The 21,940-nt window shown below is 32.1% G+C and overlaps 1 protein-coding gene and 1 long non-coding RNA gene across 4 annotated transcripts in view; one reads left to right on the plus strand and one right to left on the minus strand.

Annotated features, from left to right (window-relative positions):
* LOC306651733 overlaps positions 1-21,940 on the plus strand; it is a 495,681-nt gene that overhangs the window by 50,183 nt on the left and 423,558 nt on the right. The window lies entirely within an intron of this gene.
* Positions 1-21,940, minus strand: part of HTR2C (5-hydroxytryptamine receptor 2C) — a 247,128-nt gene that overhangs the window by 18,455 nt on the left and 206,733 nt on the right. The window contains exon 5 of one of the 2 annotated variants that reach the window (XM_079124478.1): positions 19,710-19,910. In XM_079124478.1, the coding sequence (XP_078980604.1) occupies positions 19,710-19,910 (201 nt within the window). The remainder of the gene's footprint in view (positions 1-19,709; positions 19,911-21,940) is intronic. The other variant, XM_079124479.1, reaches the window with a different exon arrangement.

Genomic DNA, 21,940 nt, shown 5'->3' on the forward strand with positions numbered 1-21,940 from the left:
AAAGCTAAGACATTGACAAACAATGAAAAAAGAAGGAAAGACAAAGATAATCCGAGGAAGCAAAATCTGAGGACATTTATTGCCATCAGACTTATTCTACTGGAAATGCTAAAGGGAGTTCTTCAAACTGAAAGAGATGCTAATGAGTAAGAAGAAATGATCAGAAGGCATAAAATTCATTGATAAGAGTAATTATATAGGCAAAGTCAAAATGCTCCTGATATTATACATATGGTGCATAAACAATTCATAGCTTTAATATGAAGGCTAGAAATAAAAACAATTAAAAATAATAACAAATATGTTAAGAGGTAGGCAATATATAAAGATGTAAAATGAGATATAAAAAATTCAAATATGGTGAGGTTTGGAGTATATGTGTGCAGGGTTTTCTTAATATTTTTTAATCTCTTTTTTTGTTCTTTCCCTATTTTTATGATCAATGTTAAGTAATTATCATTTGAAAATAGCTTATTATAAACAAGAGAGTTTTTTTAAGCCTCATGGTAACCAAAAGCAAAAATTGATCATCTGCATCAAAAACAATAAGCAAGGAATAAGACACACCTTGATAGTAAATTACTGAACCACAAAGGAAGACTGTAAGAGAGTGAGAAAGGAACTACAATAGAACTAGACAAGAAGTAGCAAAATGGCAGCAGTACAACATCATCTATTGATAATTACCTTAAATATAAATGGATTAAATTCTCCATTTAAAAGGCATAGTGTGACAGAATAGATTAAAAAATATCCGACTATATGCTTTTTACAAGAAACTCACTTCATCTCTAAAGACACGGACAGACTGAAAGTAAAGGGATTGAAAAAGATTAACCCCAAAAAAAGATTAGTCACACTTATATCAGATAAAATACTCTTTAAATCAAAAATAGTAAAAAGAGACAAGGAAAGTTATTATGTAATAATAAAGGGACAAATTCAGCAAGACAAAATAATAATTATAAATATATATGTACTCAATATCAGAATACCTAAATATATAAAAGTTCTAAATATATAATACCTAAATATATAATAGTTCTAAAAAGAGAGATAGACTCCAATACAATAATAACAGAGGACTTTAAGGTCCCACTTTCAATGATGGACAAGTCATGCAGACAGAAAATCAACAATGAAACAGCAGAGTTAATCTGTACCATGGACTATGAGGAAAAAATTTCCAAATGGAACAATAAGAAGTTACAAGAATGAATCATTAATAAGAAGTTTCCCATTAAAGAAAAGCCTAGGACCAGATGGTTTCACTGCTGAGTTCTAACAAATGATTTTTAAAAATACTAATAATATTGGGGTGGGAGAGTAGGAGAAGGAAAGTGGAGGTATTGGGGAATGAAATTATGTTGTGTACATGTGTTAGTATGTAACAAAGAGTCTCTGTTATGTGTAATTATAATGCACCAATACAAAACTTTTAAAAGAACTAATACCAATTATTCTCGAATTATTCTAAAAAAATGAAGATGAGAGAATTATTCCAAACTCATTCTATGAGGTCAGAATTACCTAATTCCAAAATCAGACAAGAATGTATCAAAAAAGAAAGAAAGAAAAATACAAGCCAATAGCTTTGATGATTATAGATGCAAAAATGCTCAACAAAACATTAGCAAACTGAATCCAAAAGCATATTAAAAAGATTATTTGCCATGATTGAGATTCATCCCTGGAATGTAAGGATGGTTCAACATGTTCAAATTTATATGAAACACCACATCAAGAGGATGAAGAGGTAAAATTATGACAATGTCAATAGAAGAAAAGGCATTTGTTAACATTCGGCATCCCTTTATGATAAAAACACTCAATAAATTAGGTATAGAAGGAATAAACCTCAACATAATAAGTCCATATATAGCAAGCCCACAGTAAACACACTGAATAGGGAAAAGCTGAAAAACTTCCAAGTTTTGTAACGAGATAGGGTGCCCAGTTTTATTACATTTATTCAACATACTACTGGAAGTCTTAGTGAGAACAATCTGGAAAGAGAAAGAAATAAGGTGTATCCAGATAGGAAAGGAGGAAGTCAAAATGTCTGTGCAGATAATATAATTCTATATACATAAAATCATAAAGGTTGACAAAAGCTATTCAAACTTGTAAAAACAATTCAGTAAAGTTGCAGGATACAAAGTCAAAATATGAAAATCAGTAATGTTGCTAGACCTCAACAGCAAATTACCAAAAGAGATCAAGAAGGCAATTCCATTTTCAAGAACTATGAAAAAATTAAAACACCTAAGAATAAATTAAACCAATGAGGTGAAATATATCTACCAGGAAAGGAAGAAGACACATACACACACACACAAATGGAAAAATATCCCATGTTCATGGATTGGACAAATCAATATTGGTAAATGATCACACTACACAAACATGACCTTTTAACAGAGTGAAGGGAAAACCTACAGAATTAAGGAAACCATTTTCACACTATACTTCTAATGAGGGGTTAACATCCAGAATATTAAAAAACAAAACAAAACAAACAAACAAACAAACAAACAAAAAACCCTTAAATAATCCAGTTTAAAAGAATGGGCAAAAGACCCTATACAAATATTTCCCAAAAGAAGACACGTGAATGAACAGCATGTATATGAAAACAAAATGCTCATCACCACTAATCATCAGGGAAAAACAAATCAAATCATAATGAGATATCACCTTACTTCATTTAGATGGCTATTATCAAAAAGAAAAAAAGGATAACAAAAGGTAGTGAGGATATGATGAAAGGAGAACAATTATGGATGTTATGTAAATTAGTGCAGCCATTATAGAGATTAGTATTGAGTTTTTTTTTTTAAATTAAAAGAACCATCATATGTTCTAGTGATTTCACTACTGAGAAGATATTCGAAGGAAGTGAAATCAGTATGTCAAAGAGACATCTGCACTCCCATGTTTACTGAAGCACTCACTGTTCACAATGGCTAAGACATGAAAACAATCTAGATGAATGGATAAGAAATATGTGGTACATATATAGTGGAATACTATGCAACCATGTATAAAGATGGAATCGTGCCATTTGCAGCAACATGAATGAAACCAGAAGTCATTATGTTAAATGAAATAAGTTAGGCACAGGAACATAAGTAACACATGATCTAATTCGTATGTGGGATCTAAAGAATTTGATCTCACAGAAGTTCAGAGTGGAATGGTTGTTACCAGAGGCTGGGGAAAGCAGACAGAAAGGAGAGATAGGAAAAGGTGAATCAATGGGTTCAAAGTTATAGTTATATAAGATAAATAAGTTCTGGTGTTTTATTGCATGATTAAATGACTACAGATAATAAGGTACTATATATTTAAAAAAAGCTAGAATAAAGGATTTTAAATTTTTTGTACCACAAAGAAATAAGTGTTCGATGAGATAGACTTAAACTTGATTTCCACATTGCGGAATGTACACATATATCAAAACATCATATGGTGCCCCATAAATATATGCAATTTTCATGTATCAATTAAAAATATACAAATAAAAATCAAAAGATAAAGTACAGGTTGCTGAAAAAATTATGAGACATGCTACAAAAGTATGGCCCATACAATGGAAGAAAGCAATCAACAGAAACTGTGAGGAAATCTCAGACAATAGACTTATTAGACAATGACTTAAAGGCGTTTAAAATGTAATTAAAGAAATAAAGGAAGCTTTTCCTAAAGAACCAACAGAAAGTATAAGGATGATATCTCACCAAATAGAGAATACCAACAGACATAGAAATTATAAAATTATGTGAAGTAGAAATTCTGAATTTGAAAACACAATAACTGAAATGAAAAATTAACTAGAGGCTCAATAGCACAAGTGCAATATCATGATAAACTGGGTGTGGTGGTACATGCCTATAATCCCAGCAACTTGGGAGGCTGAGGCAGGAGGATCACAAGTTTGAGGCCAGCTTCAGCAACTCAGCAAGACCCTAAGCAACAAGTAAGACCCCGTCTCAAAATAAAAACTGAAAAAAGGGCTGGGGATGTAGCTCAGTGGTAAAGCTTCCCTGGGTTCAATCCCTAGCAGTGAAAAAACAAACAAAACCAACCAAACAAAAAAACCCAAAACAACAAAAAACAAAAAACTGAGAATAAGATCTCCAGCCAAGCTATTTTTCAAAAATGAAGAAATTAGATGTTCCTACCTAAGTAAAAGCTGAGATAATTTGTTCCTTTTTATACTGATAAAAGCATCTTTCCATCAAGATGATATACTGAAGACAGAATCAGCAAATGCAAAGATAGTTCAACTGAGATAATGCATTCTGATGAACAAAAGGAATAAATAATGAAGACAAATCAAGAGAGCTTCAGAAACCTGTGGAACACCATCAAGTGTAACAAAATATGCAAAATGGGTGTCCCATAAAGAACGTCAAAGACAGAAAGGGGTGGAGAAAATATTTGAAGAAATGATTACCAAATAATTGCCTAATATGAACAAAAACATTTTTCTATGAATCCGAGAAGCTCAAGGAAGCTTCATTTTTCTATGAATTCAAGAAGAATGAAGTCAAAGAGGATCACATGTAGACAAAGCATAAGAAAACTGTCAAAATCCAAAGACGATGAGCAAATCTCAAAAGCAGCAAGAGAGAAGCAACTCATTATGTATACAGAATCCTCCACAAAATTAACTGATTTCACAGGGGTATCAGAAGGCACTGAGAGCCAGGCACAATGGCACACACCTGTAATCCCCATCATTCTGGAGACCGAGGCAGGAGGATTACAAGGTAGAGGCCAAACTTAGCAACGCAGTAAGACCCTGTCTCAAAACTAAAAGGGGCTGGGATGTAGCTAAGTGGTAGAGTGCATTTGGGTTCAGTTCCCAGTATTCAGGAGGGAGGAAGGGCAGGGAGGCAAGGAGATGATATATTCAAAGAATTGAAATGAAAGTGCTCTAAATCAATACTACTGTATCCAGCCAGGCTATTTTTCAAAAATGAAGAAGAAATAACATGTTCCTAGCTAAACTGAGCTGAGAGAATATGTAGTTTTTTATATTGATAAAAGTGGCAATCCATTAAGATGATATATTGATTATAGATACACATTTACCCAATGAGAGAGCCACAAAATTCATGACAAAAAACTAACACAATAATAGTCAGAGACTTTAATACTCAACTTTAAATAATAGTTTGAATAAACAAATAGAAAATTAACAAGGAAATAGAGAACTAGAACTGTATTATAAATCAACCAGACCTAACAGATATTTATAGAATATTCCACCTAATAATAGCAGAATACATATTCTTTTCCAGTGAACCTGGAACATTTTCCAGACAAGACCATGTATGTAAGTCAAAAACAATTCTCAGTTAATTTAAAAGGATCAAAATTATTCAAACTATGTTTTCCTACCACAATGGAATGAAAGTAGAAATCAGTTACAGGAAATTTGGAAATTAAGCAACACAATTCTACAAAACTAATGATCCAAAGCAGATTAACACAAGAGATATTAGAAATATTTTGAGATAAACAAAATAAAACACAGCAGAAGAAAACTTATAGGACGCAGTGGAAAATGTGCTTAGAAGATATATCCCATAACTGTAATACTTATCCTGAAAAAGAAGAGCTCAAATTAATCCTGATCTTCCCCTTTCAAAAAGTGGAAAAGGAACAACAAACTAAACCCAAAGCAAGTAAAAGGAAGAAAATACCAAAATTGAATCAGGATGAATGAAATTGAGAAAAACAATAAAGGAAATCAATACCAACACAACATTTTTTCCCCTGTGAGAGATCTCTAACATCAATAAATCTTTATACTGACCAGAAGAAAGAGTGAACACACAAATTATTATAAACATGAATAAAGAAGGGGACATGAGCAAAATAAAGTGGACTATAAGGGAATACTATGAATAACCAAATACCAAACTATTAGAAAATCTACATAAAATGCACACATTTTTAAAAATGCAAGCCACTGATTGAATCATTAATAAATACAAAATCTGAATAGATCTATAACAAGTAGAGTTTCAATTTGTCATAAAAAGTACTTTCCCACAAAGAAAAGCCCAGGCCCGGATTGCTTCTTTGGTGAATAAAGTGTCTAAAGAAAGATGGACACCAATCATTTTAATACTTCCAAAAAATAGAAAAGGACAGAATGTCTCCCATCTCATTCTAGGAGACCAGTATTATCCTGATACAAAAAATAAAGACATCCCAAGGGGGGGAGGAGAACACAAAATGATAACTTTTATTAATATAGACACAAAAATTCTCAACAAAATACTAGCTAACCAAATCCTGCAACATATAAAAATGATTATACATCATGTCCAAGTGGGATTCATCCAAGGAATGCAAGGTTGTGTAAGCATGTGAAAATTAATCAGTACAATATGCCACATTAATGTGATAAAGGATAAAATACAACACGTTTTATGATAAAACACAGGAACATGCTAGAAGGAGTGAATTTCCCAATCCTAGAAAACACATTTACGAGCCCATCTTAATGGTGCTCACCTATAATTTCAGTGACTCTAGGGGCTAAGGTAGGGGGATAACAAGTTCGAAGTCAGCCTAAGCAACTCAGTGAGGCCCTAAGCAATTTAGTGAGATTCTAACTCCAATAAAATACAAATAAAATATTTTTAAAAGACTGGGGATGTAGTTAGTGGTAAAGCACCCCAGGGTTCAATCCCCAGTACCAAAACAAGACAAATCTACAAAAGACCTACATCTAATAGCATACTTCATACTTGAAAGATTTCCTTCTAAGATAGGAACAAGTCATGTTTCTTTGCTTTGACCACTTCTCTTCAATATTGGACTGGAGGTTTTATGTATGGCACGTAGTCAAGGAACAGAAACTTAAGGGATCTTGATTTTAAAGGAAAAAGCAAAACTATTTGGAGATTGCAATGATTTTGTACTAGAAAATGCATTCAACAGTTGTTAGGACACAAGATCAATAAACAAGAATCATTTATATTTGTATATGCTAGCATTGAACCTCCAAAAATGAAATAAGAAATCACCTTCATTTATGAGCATAAAAAAATAAAATACTTAGAAATAAATTTAATAAAAGAAATTCAAGACCTAAATATTGAAAACTACAGTTTTTGAAAGAAATCAAAGAATATTTAAATACTTGGAAAAGTATCTCCTGAATTGGAATGGTTAATATTGTTAAGATAGAAATACTTTTGAAATTAATCTAAAGATTGAACTAATTCTTATCAAAGTTCCAGATACTTTATTTACTTATTTTGAAATTGACAGATTGTTTATGAAATTCACATGGAACTGCAAGGAACCCAGAAAAGTTGAATCAATGTTTACAATGAAGAACAAATTTGGAGTACTCATGCCTCCCCATTTCAAAATGCACTATGCAGTTGCAGTAATTAAGACTATAATACTGAAATAGAATCTTACAGATCAATAGAACAGAACTGAGAGTCCAGAACTGAACTTCTTTTTGTCAATTATTTTTTGACAAGAATGCCTATATAATTCAATGGGTAAAACTGTCTTTAACATTGTAAAGAAAGTTTCACCTTTTCCACACAATGTTTATAAAAACAAAATAAAATGAACGAAAGACTGAAATTAAAGAGCTAAAGCTGTCAAAACTCTTAGAAGAAAACATAGCAGTAACTATTTCTGATCTTGAGCCAGATAAAACCTTCTTAGATAAGTCACCAAAAGCAAAGTCAGCTGAGGAGAACACAGGAGATAATTTGACTTCATCAGAATGAAAATCTGTATGGTACAAATACCAACATGAAGCAAGCGAAAGGAGGCCTGAGATGTGGCACAGAGGTTGTGAAAAGATAACTAATAGACTAGGAGAAAGTATTTGCATGTATCTTATGCATCGTATATCTTTTCAACATTTTTTAAATCTAGGACTTACAAAGAAGTTTCACAATTCTATAGTTAAAAGATGAATGACCCAATTGAAATTAAGCAAAGAATCTAATGATACATTTCTCGAAAGGAATAAAAAATTAACCAATATGCATATGAAAATATACTCAATATATTAGCAATTAGAGAAATACACATCAAAATTGCAAAATGAGATATCACTTTACATACACCAGGATGAAAATAATTATAAGGACAGGCATGGTGAGGATGTAAAAAATTGGCATCTCCTGCGTGATTGATGGGAACTTAAAATGGTACAACTGCATTAGAAAATGGGGTGGCATTCCTAAAAATATTAAAAATATAGTTATCATCTAACCTTGGAATTCCACCCACGAGAACTGCTAATATTTCAATGTCTATATGCCTACGCAGAAACTTGTAAATGTCTGTTCACAGAAGCATTATTCATAGGAAGAAAACAATGACAATAATCCAAATGTCCATGAAAAGAAGAATGCATAAATTGTAGTATATTCAAAATATAGTATTCCATTATTCAGAAGAGCCATAAAGACAAATGATAAAGCATGAATGAGTTTTGAAAACACTATGCTACTTGAAAGAAGTGAGAAGCAAAAAGACTACACAGTATATGATCTTTATAGGAAATGCACAGAATAGAGTCACTCATAGAGACAGAAAATAGACAAGTATTTGCCTAGGCCTAGGGAGAAGGTGAATGAATAGTAATCACTAAGAGGTAAGTAGTTTCTCTTTGGGGTGATGAAATGTTGTCAGGTGGGCTAATGGTGATGGTTGTACAATTTTGTGAATCTTATACTTTAAAAGTGTGAATTTAGGGCTGCAGTTCTGGCTCAGTGGTGGAGTGCTTGCCTAGCATGTGTGAGTCGCTGGGTTCAATCCTCAGCACCACATATAAATAAATGAATAAAATAAGCGTCCATCAACATCTAAAAAATATTTTTTAAAATGTGTGAATTGATGTGAATTATCTCAATTAGAGGAAGGTAAAGGTTGAAAAAATTTCCAGAATGTTAACACTAATCAAAAAAACCTGGAGTGGCTATAGTAATATCATAACATCTCAACTTGTCAAGAATGTATGTGAGTTCTAACTATGCACCTATTGGTATAGGTTAAAAATTCATGAATCTGGTAGAACTGAAAGCAGAAATAGAAAAATCCACAGATACAGTCAGAGAACTAAATACCCCTCAGTCAGCAATTCATGGAATGAGTATAAAGAATCTAATACAAAAAAAGAAGACTTTGACAACATGATAGGACAACATGTATGATTGATAAGTAAAGAATAATCCATCCAAATGCAAATTATTTGTCAATTTAAAAAATACAAACCAATCCAAAATAGGAAAATTCATTTTTTAGGGGCACATAGGACATTTAGCAATGTTGACCACACTCTTGACTTTAATAATTATCAACCGTTTTCTGAATTAAAATCATACAAAAGTTTTCTAAGGATAGTAGATTTAAGTTGAGATCAGTAAGGAAAATACATAAAGAAAATCTCCAAATATTTGGAAACCAAATAGTAGCCTTATGACTACTTGTAATGTCAAAGGAGACATCACAAGAGAAAGTATAAATTTTAAATGAAAATATGCTGTCGCAAGATGTATGCAGTTAAAATGCTGCCTAAAAGGAAATTCATTGCATTAGGTGCTTATATTAGTAAAAAGAAAGGTCTTAAATAAAAGATCTGAGCTTCTATCTTAAGGACCTAGATAAAGAATGGCAAATTGTACCCAAAGTAAGGCAGAAGAATGGAAATACTAAAGACAAAAACATAAAGCATTGAAGTATATAGAAACAATAAAGTCAATGAAACCAAAAGATGGAGAGAGTTGATAACAATCCAGACCGATGTGTACAAAAGTAGATGTTACAAGGAATAAGAGAGGAGAAAGTACTACCGATCCTAGAAATTTTAAAACAAAATACTAGTACGAAAACCTTTAAGTCAACATGTTTGACAACTTAGATAAAATGGAAACGTTCTTTAAAAGTCACAAACTTTTAAAAGATCACAAGAGAAGTTATAGAAAATCTAAATAGCTCTATTCCTATTGAAGAATTGATATTATAATTCAATAGCTTCCTACCAGGAAAACTCCAGGCATGAATGGATTTCACTGTCGAATTGTACCATACTTTAAGAAAAAATAATTATGATTATAAATTCTTCCTGAAAACAGAAGAAAGAGCACTTTCCAGCCCACTCCATGAAGCCAGTATTATTTTAATTCCAAAATTTACAAAAAGGTATAAAAATTGTAGCCGTGTCCTTTATGATCTCAGGTATATACAGTTTAAATAGAAAATTAGAATTAGCAAACTCTAATCTAAATCTATCAATAAATAAAAAGTTAAGACATCAAGACCAAATGCAAGTTTCATTAACTTTCAAAACTCAACGGATGGAATTTTCTAGTACAAGACATGAAAGAAGAAAATCCACATGATCATCTCAGGGATACAGGAAAAACCACATTTAAAAAAACTCAACACATATTCGCGATAATAACTCTCAAAAAATAGGAATGGCCAGGAACTTCTTTACCTTTTCAAAGAACATGTACTAAATCAGACAAAGAACAAACAAAAATATATAGCTACCATCATACTTAATTGTGAATGCCTTTTTTCCAGTTAAAGAATGAAGTACGTTTGTCTGTCTTCACCATTCTTTTTAACATTGTATTAGAAGTGCCAGTTAAGGCAATAAGCCAACAAATAGAATTTTACACAAATTGAAAGTGAAGAAGCAAAATTGTCTTTATTTACAGATTTCATGATCATCTATCTATGTCCAAAACTACAAAAGTACACAGAAAGCTGCTGGAAATAGTAAATGAGCTTAGTAAGTTTGTAGTATAAATTTAATTATATTTCTGTGTAATAACAATGAAAAATGGGGGCTGGGGTTATGGCTCAGTGGTAGAGCACTCTTGCCTGGCATGTGTGAGGCCCTGGGTTCAATCCTCAGCACTGCATATAAATAAATAAATAAAATAAAAGATCTATTGACAACTTAAAAATATTTTTTAAAAAAGAATGAAAAGTTGGACTTTGACAGTAACAAGAACTAGGAATAAATTAACAAGAATTTAATAATTTAACAAGAATAAAGTAACAAGAATTAGGAAAAAATTTCAGCACAATATGTGAAAAAATATGAGCCACAAAACAATGCCAAAAAAGACATTAAATATACTGTGTTCAGGGATCAGATTATTCAAGTCTCTTCAAATCGAATCATAAATTCAATGCAATCCCAACCAAAATTCCACTAGGATTCTTATTGAAGAAATCTACTATGCAATTCTATAATTTATATGGAAATGCAGAGGTCCAGAATGGTTGAGTTTTGAAAGGAACAAAGTGAGAGTCTTTATGCTATATAATTTCAATATTTGCTATTGCTACATTAGTCAAGAAAATATATAATTGGCATGAATGTAGACATAGAGAGTATAGACACAGAGAATAGACAGTTCAGAAGTAGACCAAAATGAATAGGGCCAGTTGATTCTTGACAAATGCAACATTGATTACCCTTTAATTCAATGTGAAATGGATAATCCTTTCAACAAAATTTGCTAGAAGTCCTGGATAGTCACGTGCATAAAAATGAACCTCAACCCTTACCTCATACCCTTACCTCATACAGTTTTACACTTGAATCATAGGCTCAAATATTAGAGAAAATCTTAGTGACCACAGGTTTTGCAAATATTTCTTAAATATGACTAAAAGCATGAAATAAGAGAAAAATCTTAAAAGTGTGGATCATATGACAATTAAAAATACTACTCTTCCAAAAAGACTATTAAAAATTTAAAGCAAAGCTGCTAACTGAAAGAAAATATTTTTAAATCATATGTAATAATTTTACCTAGAAAAAGCAATTAAAAGTCAATAGTATGAAGAGAAACAATCTAATAATAATGGGGAAAAGAATAAAATAGACATTTCACCATAGATTATTAAAAATGGCCAATATACTCATGAAAATATGTTCAATATCCTTAGTCATTTGGAAAATACAAATTAAAACCAGAATAAGATATCCCTACACACCAACTAGAATGGCAACAATTTTAAAGAATGATCATACCAAATTTGGGGGATAATATAGAAAACTGTAACTCTTTTTTTATTTTATGGTACCAGGGATTGAACCCAGGGGCACTTAACCACTGAGCCACAACTCCAGCTCTTTGTTAATTATTATTTTTATTACTTTTACTTTTTATTTTGAGATAGGTTCTTGCTAAGTTTCTTATGGCCTTGCTAAGTTGCTGAGGCTGGTTTTGAACTTGCAATCCTCCTGCCTCAGCCTCCCCTGTCTCTGGGATTACAAGTGTGTGTCACCATGCCCAGCAAGAACTGTAACTCTTATGTGGTGCTGGTGGGAATATGAAATGGTACAACCACTTTGGAAAACCTTGGAAGTTTCTTAAAATTCCACACTTAAGTTATTTAGCCAAGAGATTTGGAAGAATATGTTCACCTAAAGACTTGTGTATAGATTTTTCAAAACATCCAAAAACTAGAAAGAAAACAAAGGTCTATAAATAGTAGAATTTGTGAAACAAATTAAACATCCAAAAATGGAATACTACTCTACAATAAAAACAAACTAATTATGGATACACACAACATTGATTACTCTCTAATAAATTTCACAAATGAGGATATATTGTATTTTAGAAAGTACAAACACATATGGTGACAGAAAGTAGAGAGCAGTAATTGATTGCCTAGGGACAGTGAAGTGAGTGAGGCAGGAATTCTACAAATGGGCCCAAGAAAACTTGATGAAGATGGATACCATTCTAATCCTGAGTGTGGTGAGTTTTTAATGGATTTATACGTATCTTAATACTTATTAAATTGTACACTTTTAAAAAGTGCAGCTACTGTACATGAAACATTGCAATTAAAAAAAGAATAATGAAGAAAAAACAAGAGACTTGTGGAAAACAATAGCTATGGATTAAGTGTATCATTTAAAGAGTCTAAAAATTCCAACTAAAAACTAAATATTTTCGGATTATATTAAGAATTAGAAATAGCCATATTCTATTTATAAGTGATTTGCCTAAGATATAAGAACAGAGAGTTTAAGAATAAAATATCAAAAGATGATATGCTACAGGAACTAGCATAATTAACTGACAAGAAGTTGGTATATCAGAAAAATTAGATCTTAGGAGAAAAAAAGTATTAGGAGGGATAAAAAGAAACATTACTTAATGATAAGAACCTTAATCCTATAGGAAGACATTTCTTAAAGAAACAAAATAGCATTGCCTCCAAATTTATAAAGCAAATGTTAAAAGAACTAAAAGCAGAGATAGACAAATCAAGGATGGAAATTTCCCCACAACTCTTGAAATAACATAAGAAAGGCTAGAAAGTCTGCAAAACACCAATTCTCTTACCACATCCATCAACGTCAGAAAACACTATTTTGATGCATAATGAAGAGAATTTATCCTGAGAATCTATATGCTGGGTCAAAATGACATTGTCAATGACAGTCATATAATAGAAACATACTTTATAGATACAGATAGAGATATTCTGACCACTGTGGAATTAGCGACAACTCGGTAAGAAATATGTCTTAAAGTTTTCCTCAAATATGAAATTAAGCCATTTACTCATAACCTAAGGATTAAAGAAGAAATCATTAGGCAACTACTAAATATTTTGAATCAAAATGAAAATGCATGGCAAAATCTGTGGGTTGTAATTAAAAGAGAATTGAAACTGCTGAATGGGTTAACTTGTCCCCAACAAATCTTTCACTTTGCTTTCCTTGTGCCTTATCCCTAAATAATTGACTGCTAGAGTCAGCTTTGTCAGAAAAAGGGCAACAAGAAGGACAGCAGTCCTAAGAACCCTTGATCAGTAATCCTTCTGTAGATTTACAGGAACCAGGAAGGTCCATGACCTTTAAGATAACATCAAGACATCAGAGTTGCTGGTTGCTGCAGAATTAATTGACTATCCTGGCGCCCTCCTGGCTATGGCTAAAAATATACGTCTGCAAAGTCCCTTTATAAGCTTAGCACCCATGACCCCTAGGCGAGATCAAACTTTCAGGAAAGAGACCTCCATTTTCCAACTTGCTGGCTTGTTACCAAAGAAGTTTCTTCTCTTATCACCGTATCTCACGATGAAGTCATCAGCCGCATCTGATGGCAGCGTAACCGAACCTTTTTTCACACTTACAGAATTTCGAGGAAAATTTACAGATTTAAGTGTTTGTACTAGATAGTTTAGAAAGGTCCAGGGTCACTGAATCAAATTTTTTCCTTAAAAATTTAGAAAAAAACCAAATTAAGCCCAAAGTAAACAGAAGGAAATAAGAGCATATATAAATAGTATAGAAATGGACAATGAAGAAAGTTGATGACCAAAAGGTGTTTATTGGAGAAATTAAATAAAATTTACAAACTCTTAGTAAAATTAAAGAAAAAAAGAGAAAAGTGAGATACCCATTCTCAGGATGAAAGAGGAAGTCATTACATATTGTAGAGACCTAAAAGGACAATTTATGATATACCACTTTATGCCAATAAATTGGAAACTTTAGATGAAAATCCTTGAAAATCACAATTTACCAAAAGTGAAATGAAAAGAAATAGAAAATGGTAATATTCCTATTCATTCTGAAGAAATTAAATCAATAATCAAAGCCTTTTACATACACATCTTACACACACACACACACACACACACACACACACACAGGACCCTGCAGACTCAGATGGCTACACCATTACATGATTATATTTATTAGTTCTTCCAAACATTTAAAGAGGAGAAAAGACCAGTTTTATACAAACTTAGAAGGTGGGAAAGAGGAGGCAGTTTAGAATTCATTTTATGAGAACTGTATAATCCTGAAACCAAAAACCTGGCGAGAATACTACCAAAGAAAAACCTGGCAAAATCTTTCATGAGAATGGAGGCAAAAATCCTAATTAAAACAAATAGAATCCAATGATACAGAAAAAAGAAAGCTCTCATTATCCGGTGGGATTTATTCCAGGAATGCAAAGATTGATTGCAACTTAAAAATTTATACAAAAATCTCAAGAACTATACTCCAGAAATTAGTGAATGGGTTAACCAAGGGAAAGAGGAGGACTGACATTTCTATCTCAACTATTTGCTTAGTTTTGACTTTTAGAACATCATATGAAGAGGCTGGGCATGAGAAAGAGAGAGGGAAAGATTATGAAGTTCAAGGCCAGCTTGGGCAATTTAGCAAGATTCTGTCTCAAAATAAGAAATAAAAAGGGCTTGGTACGTAGCTTAGTTTGGAAAACCTGAGTTCAATTCCCTGTATCAAAAACAAAAACACATGAAAGAAAAAGAATTGAAACTAACGCTAACATTTTTGAACATGATGCTTTCACTATAAACTCTCAGTGCAAAACATTTTGTAGACACACACACATACAAATTCCAAGGAAATTTTAGACACTTTTTTTTTATTGATAGTGGTATGGGTATATTAATTCTAAAATGCACTGTGGGCTTTTGAAAATAAATGAATAAGCAAATGAATGCTTTTGCAATCAGGTTTTTCCACTATGAGAAAAATGAGGGAAAATAAGGAATTGGGAATTAACAGAAGAATCCTGTGTTAGTGGATTGTGATTAAAGGTATGGATATAAAGGAGCAATAATATCCCAATAGCAACAAGCATACCTAATGTTCATATCCCAGATTATAAATCAATTGCCCACTAAAATGGTTCCTTATAAGAAATGGCTAATTTTAGGATTGGAACATGGGAAGTGAAAGGTAAGCCTGGCATAATTTATGTCAGAAAGTAAGAAAGCACTCAAAAACTGATGGGATATATCAAAAGGAGTTCTCATTGGGGAAACCTGGGCAGTTTGAGCATAAAAATAATTAAAGGCAATAACGAATCATATATGCTACATTGAATCAAAACAATCCAGAAATCCCTACTAATATGAATAAATAACAAAGAATTAGAGGTAAAAAAAATTCTTCCTTGGAGTACAATGCCAACTAATAGTAGCAGAAAAAATGATACATTGTGAAACATTATCACTATTCAATCACCTTAGTAATAAATAGTTCAGGGAAAAATCATCAATGAATTCTAAAGCCATGTGGTCAGAGTTTATTGAGAAATAATTTCTTAATTTACAAATACATGGAGATTTTCTAGTTATCTGCCTGCTAGTCATTTCTATCTCATTTGAATTCCAAAGAAAATGCACTTTATGATTCCCACCCTTTCAAATTTATTGAGGATTTACTTATGACCAAATGTGTTGCCAATTTTATAAGTATGTTGTATGCAAATGGTGGGAATATGTATTTTTCGCCTGGAAGTTCATGTTTGCTCACTGTCCTCATATAATCCCTGAGAAAGTTTTGTTAAAATCTTATACCATGACTTAGAGATTGTAGATTCGTTTATCTGTCCTTGTGGTTCCGTCTTTATTGCTTTCTAAATCTTGAAGCCATATTATTATGTACTTATAATTCATTCTATTTTCCAGGTTAATTTAAATCTTTCATCATCATGAAGCGACCTTCCTTCTATAGAATAATTCTCTTGTCAAAAAGTCTATTTTCCATTGGGTGGAAGACCTTTGTCTCTTATTGCCCCTCAATATCCTTAAGCTTTTATTTACCTTATGTTTTAAATATGTTGAATTATTTCTTTTCAAATTCTGACAGTCTTAGAATATTTAGTTAACTTATAATTAATATAATTAGGGATACATTTGGTTTTAATTCTGCCATTGAATATGTGCTTTCTATTTTCTATCCAGCTCTGTTTCTTTTTTTAACTTTAATGCTTTCTTTTGGATTTGTCTTAAATAATTTTAAATTTGGAAGTTAAACGTTTCTTTCCTACTGTTTTAGAGGTTGCCCTTCAATGTGCAAGTTATACTTTATTCATTAAAGTTTAATATTAAATATCACTTTTTCTTTTTCTCCTGGACAATGAAAGAGGCTTATTTTCGATGCTCTTTACTTATTTGCTTTTATTTTATGCATTTAGGTCCATAAATACTTTGAAACCCAGAAGACATTATTGTTATTGTACTCTACAGTCAATACTTATTTATATTTAAGAACACATTTACCATTTTCACTGCTCTTAATTGCTTCCTCTATATCTGATCTTCCGTCTGTGGCCATTTTCCTCTGCTCTAAGAACACCCATTAGTATTTCCTTAAGTAGGAGTCTGCTACTGGCATGTTCTCTCAGTTTTTGCTTGTGTGATACTGCCTCCATTTTACTGTGATTCTTGAGGCCAAATCTCCTGCATATGTAATCCTAGCTTAATATTCTTTTTTCTGTGCATTGGCACTACGATCCCAACATCTGGCTTTTATTGCTGCTTATTGAGAAAACATTTGTCCATCTTGTGATTGCTCTATTGAAGTCAATCTCTCTTTTTATTTTATTTTTTTTTAATCTAAGGCTGACATTAATTTTTTTCTCTTTTTTCATCAATATTAGTCTGATGGTTCTAGATATTGATGGCTTTTTGCCCATTGTGTTTGAGACTTGGTGAGCTTTTAAATATGAGAATCGATGTCTTTCATCAATTCTAAAAACCATTAGCTCTTCTAATATTGCTTTTCTGCCTTCTCTCTCCTTGTGAAACTCTTCTCATTCTGTACTGTATGTCCACTATCCTCTAGTACTCTAATTTCTGTTTTCTATCCTTTTCATTTTCCATGCTTCATTCATCAGAGTTTCTTCTTGCAAATCTTTAATAGTTCTCTCTCTTTAGCCATGTCTAATTGGCACTGAATTCTTAGGTTTTCATATTATGCTTAAGCTCCAAATTTTCTAGTTGTTTCTCCGATTTCAATGTTACCCTTCCTAGTTTCTTGCTGAAAGATTTAGGTTTAGCTTATAATTGCTATGTTCACCTTACAAATGGTCATTTAAAGTCTATGTCAGATAATTCAACCATACCAAGTACCTTTAAGTTCATTTCTACTATCTTTTATCGTCCCATGTGTAGTTCATTTATTGTTTTTCTTTTATATCTGCTTATCACTGTATTTCAGTGACTACATTTGAAAATTATTGAAAGAAGTAATTGGAGTTTAGAATGATTTTTTTTTTTTTTTGCTTACACCAAATAAATTGTAAACATGGACAATATGAAAACATGTTAATCCAATTTCAAGGTTCCAGAGTTTTCTTGGTTATATAGATGACTTGAACCAGGGTTGAATTCCATGTCACAGGTGATTGATCTTTCATCTTTATTCCTTGACTACAGGTCTTTGGGATCACGAAATTAAATTCAGGTTGGCTGACCCTTGCCAAACTCTGTAGTCTTACTTTGGTCCAACTTTGTGTATCAAAGATGAGGCAATGAAATGTTTCCCAATCTGTCGGTCATATCTTCAGATTGACAATTACATCTTTGGCAAAAGTGAACCAAACATCATAGTTATTCCTGGACTTCTGTCTTTTTCTGAATCTTGGACGCATAAACACTACTATTTTATTAGATTATCTGGGCTTTTAGTATTTTATCCATATTTTTAGTTGTCTTTGTCCCAAGAGTCATTGCAAAATACCCAGTCTGTCATTTCTAACAACTGATGATCTTAGTATTCTAATTTCACTTACATGTGTATTTTCTTTGTAAGTACCATAAGAACTGGATTCTTTTTAGATGAGCCCCTTGGGGGGCAGGCAGAGAGATTAAAATCTTCAAACCCTTAAAATTTTAAGTCAAATTGTATATATAGAATCCATTTATATTTGGGAAAAAATTTCATGGCTTCTTATCCAAAGGTGTTTGTACGTGTATACTGATAGAACAATCTACAAAGAACAATGTTAAAACTTAAAATGAATAACTTAAACAAATTAATTTTATCATCAATAAACCCAGAGACAAATCTTCTGAAGATATCAGTGAAAATTGTGGAGAAGTCTTAATCTTGTTAGAAAATTTACCTAAATCTTTTACAGAAACATGAGTTTGAAGAGAAATTATTTAATGGGACATAATGTAAGCTCAACCGGAAAGAGGAGAGAGAATTGTAAAAACCCTAAATCCAATGAATTAACTTTCTTGACTTTACTATTAGCAGTTATAGTATTTATGAATCTTAAATATTAGCAAAAAATGGTCATTTTTGTCTCTTTAAATTTCCCCAGATCTCAATAAAAAATTCGCCCAAATCCTTAAAGAAATCAATAGCTTTCTTAGAATTCAAGAAGACAAACTTAAGGAGAAATAGTATATTTTAGGTTTAATAAATTTAGCAAAAATTTCCATGTTTTCTTCATAAAGATTCAGATCAAATTTTTAATTTTCCACTGGAATGGATGTGGAATTAGAATTAAAATATTACGTCTAATATTATAGGATAGATATATCTTTTCCAAGATTTAGATTTTTTTAAAATTTAGACTTTAACTTATATCTTTGTAATGGTCAACACATTTTCAATATCTCAAAGGTTCTGGATCTGTGTTGCAGAATTCGCTGGCATACTAACCTAGCAGGATAAATGAAAACTTTGCACCTATGTATTCATATCTGTCATGTTGGTTTCATTATTGTTAACCTAAATATCAGATAAATAGGTTAAGAATAATTACTAAACAATCCCGATTAAACGCAAAGTTACCAGTCGACGTCTGTACGTTGTTCACAGTACATAATCCGAAGGTATTGAGCATAGCCGCTGCAATTCTAATGGCCAAAAGCATAATTACCTATCGAAATTGCCCAAACAATAGCAATCTTCATGATGGCCTTAGTCCGCGAATTGAAACGGCTATGCTCAATAGGATTACGTATTGCTACATACCGATCCAGCGATATAGCGCAGAGGTGCATGATGGACGCTGTAGAAAATAAAACATCCAAAGAAATCCAGACGGGGCACAAATACCTAGGTAATGGCCAGACATAATCTGAAAGAGAACAGAGAGAAGAGGAAAAAATGTTATTCAAATGGTACTAAATCTACTTTTCAATTTTAGCATTCTAATTTTTTATTCTTAATTTCAGCATTTTAAAGAAAGTGAAATTTCAGAAGCATTAATTTTTGTAATGATGACCACGATGATACTTTGCATTGCATGAATTTTTATTGTCGTAAACTTTATACGACATAAAACTGCCAGGCGCTGTGGCGCTTGCCTATAATCAGGAGGTTGGGTCAGGAGGATCATGGAGGCCAGCCTCAGCAATCTAGCTAGACCTTGTCTCTTTTAAAATAAATGAATAAATAAAAGAGGTGGGAATATAGCTTAGTGGCAAAAGGCCCCTGGATTCAACCTCCCTCCCCAAAATGAATCACTTAAAGTGTATAATCCAATGGCATTTAGTACATTCACAGTATTGTATAACCATCACCTCTTTCTAGTTCTCAAACATTTCATCACTCGAAAAGGAAATCACTTCCCATCAACCATCAGCTCCCTCCCATACTTCCTTTAGCCAGCCCAGGGCAATCTCTAATCTGTTTTCTGTTTTTGTGCATTTACTTAATTTAGATATCTCATAACTAGAATTTGTAACCTTTCATGCCAGCTTTCTTTCACTTAGCATAATGATTTTGAGGTTTATCCATTTTGCAGCATGTATTAGTACTTCATTCTTTTTTCTGAATTGTTGACTGCCGTGTATATAACTAGATCTGATTTCTGATTTTCATGTGTAAATCTTGTCTCCTGTGACTTTGCTGAATTCATCTATTATGTCTTTTGTTTTTTGGGGGTTCTATACATAAGATCATGTCATCTGAGAATAAAGATCCTTTTATTTCTTCTTTTTCAATTTTCCTCTTTTATTTCCTTTCTTTGCCTAATTGCTCTTGATACAATTTCCATTACAACACGGAATAGAAGTAATGAAAGCGGGCATCTTCTCTTTGTTCCTGGTCGTAGAGGGAATTCTTTCAGCTTTTTTTTTTTTTTTTTACTACTGATTATGAAATTATGATATTTGCTGGATTTTTTTTAATCCCTCTTATCATGTTGAGGAAGTTTTCTCTTTAATTTGTTGAGTTTTTTCATCATAAAAGAGTGAAGGATTTTGTCAAATACCTTTCTCTGCATCTATGGAGATGTGGGTGTGGCTTGTTTGCCTCTGCTCTTGCATTCCCTCTTAGGAATGGTGCATAATATTATGCTGAATTGAGTTTATTGGTGTTTTGTTCAGAATTTTTGCATCTATATTCATAAATGGTCTTGGTCTATGATTTTCTTGTGATATCTTTATCTGGCCTTAGTATTAGGATAATGCTTGTCTCATAAATTGTAGTTTGAGAATGATTAGTGCTGATTTTTTATATGTTTGATAAAATTCACCAATGAAGCCATCTAGTCTTGTGTTTTCCTTATTGGGAGGATTTGGTTACTGATTCAAGTCATTACTCGTTATAAGCCTCTTTAGATTATTTCTTCTGAAGTCAGTCTTTGGTAGTTTGTATGTTTCTAGGAATTTGTTTCATCTGGGTTTCTACTTTGTTGGAGCATGATTGCTCTTTGTATTTTTTTTCTAATTGATTTAATTTCAGTAGGCTCAATAGAAATGCCCTTACTGTAATTTCTGATTTTCATAATTTGTATGCTCCTTTGTTTTGCTTAGTCATTCTGGCTAAAAGATTTGTCAACTTTTTTGAAATTTTCAAAGAATCTCAACTTTTAATTTTGGTAATATTCTTTATTATTTTCCTACACTCTGTTTTACTTGTCTTTATCATTTTAGTTCTTTTGCTAGTTGAATCAAACTTACTCTTCTTTTCTAGTTCTTTTTCTACTTTATATCTTTTTTTTTTTTTTTTTTTTTGCGGTGCTGGGAATTGAACCCAGGGCCTTGTGCTTGCCAGGCAAGCACTCTACCAACTGAGCTATATCCCCAGCCCTTACTTTATATCTTAAAGATATAAACTTATCTTTTAAGGGTATTGGTTTGAGATCCTCCTTCTCCTTTTTTT

This window comes from Sciurus vulgaris (assembly GCF_902686455.1).
Source record: "Sciurus vulgaris genome assembly, chromosome: X".
In the NCBI taxonomy this organism is placed as follows: domain Eukaryota; kingdom Metazoa; phylum Chordata; class Mammalia; order Rodentia; family Sciuridae; genus Sciurus; species Sciurus vulgaris.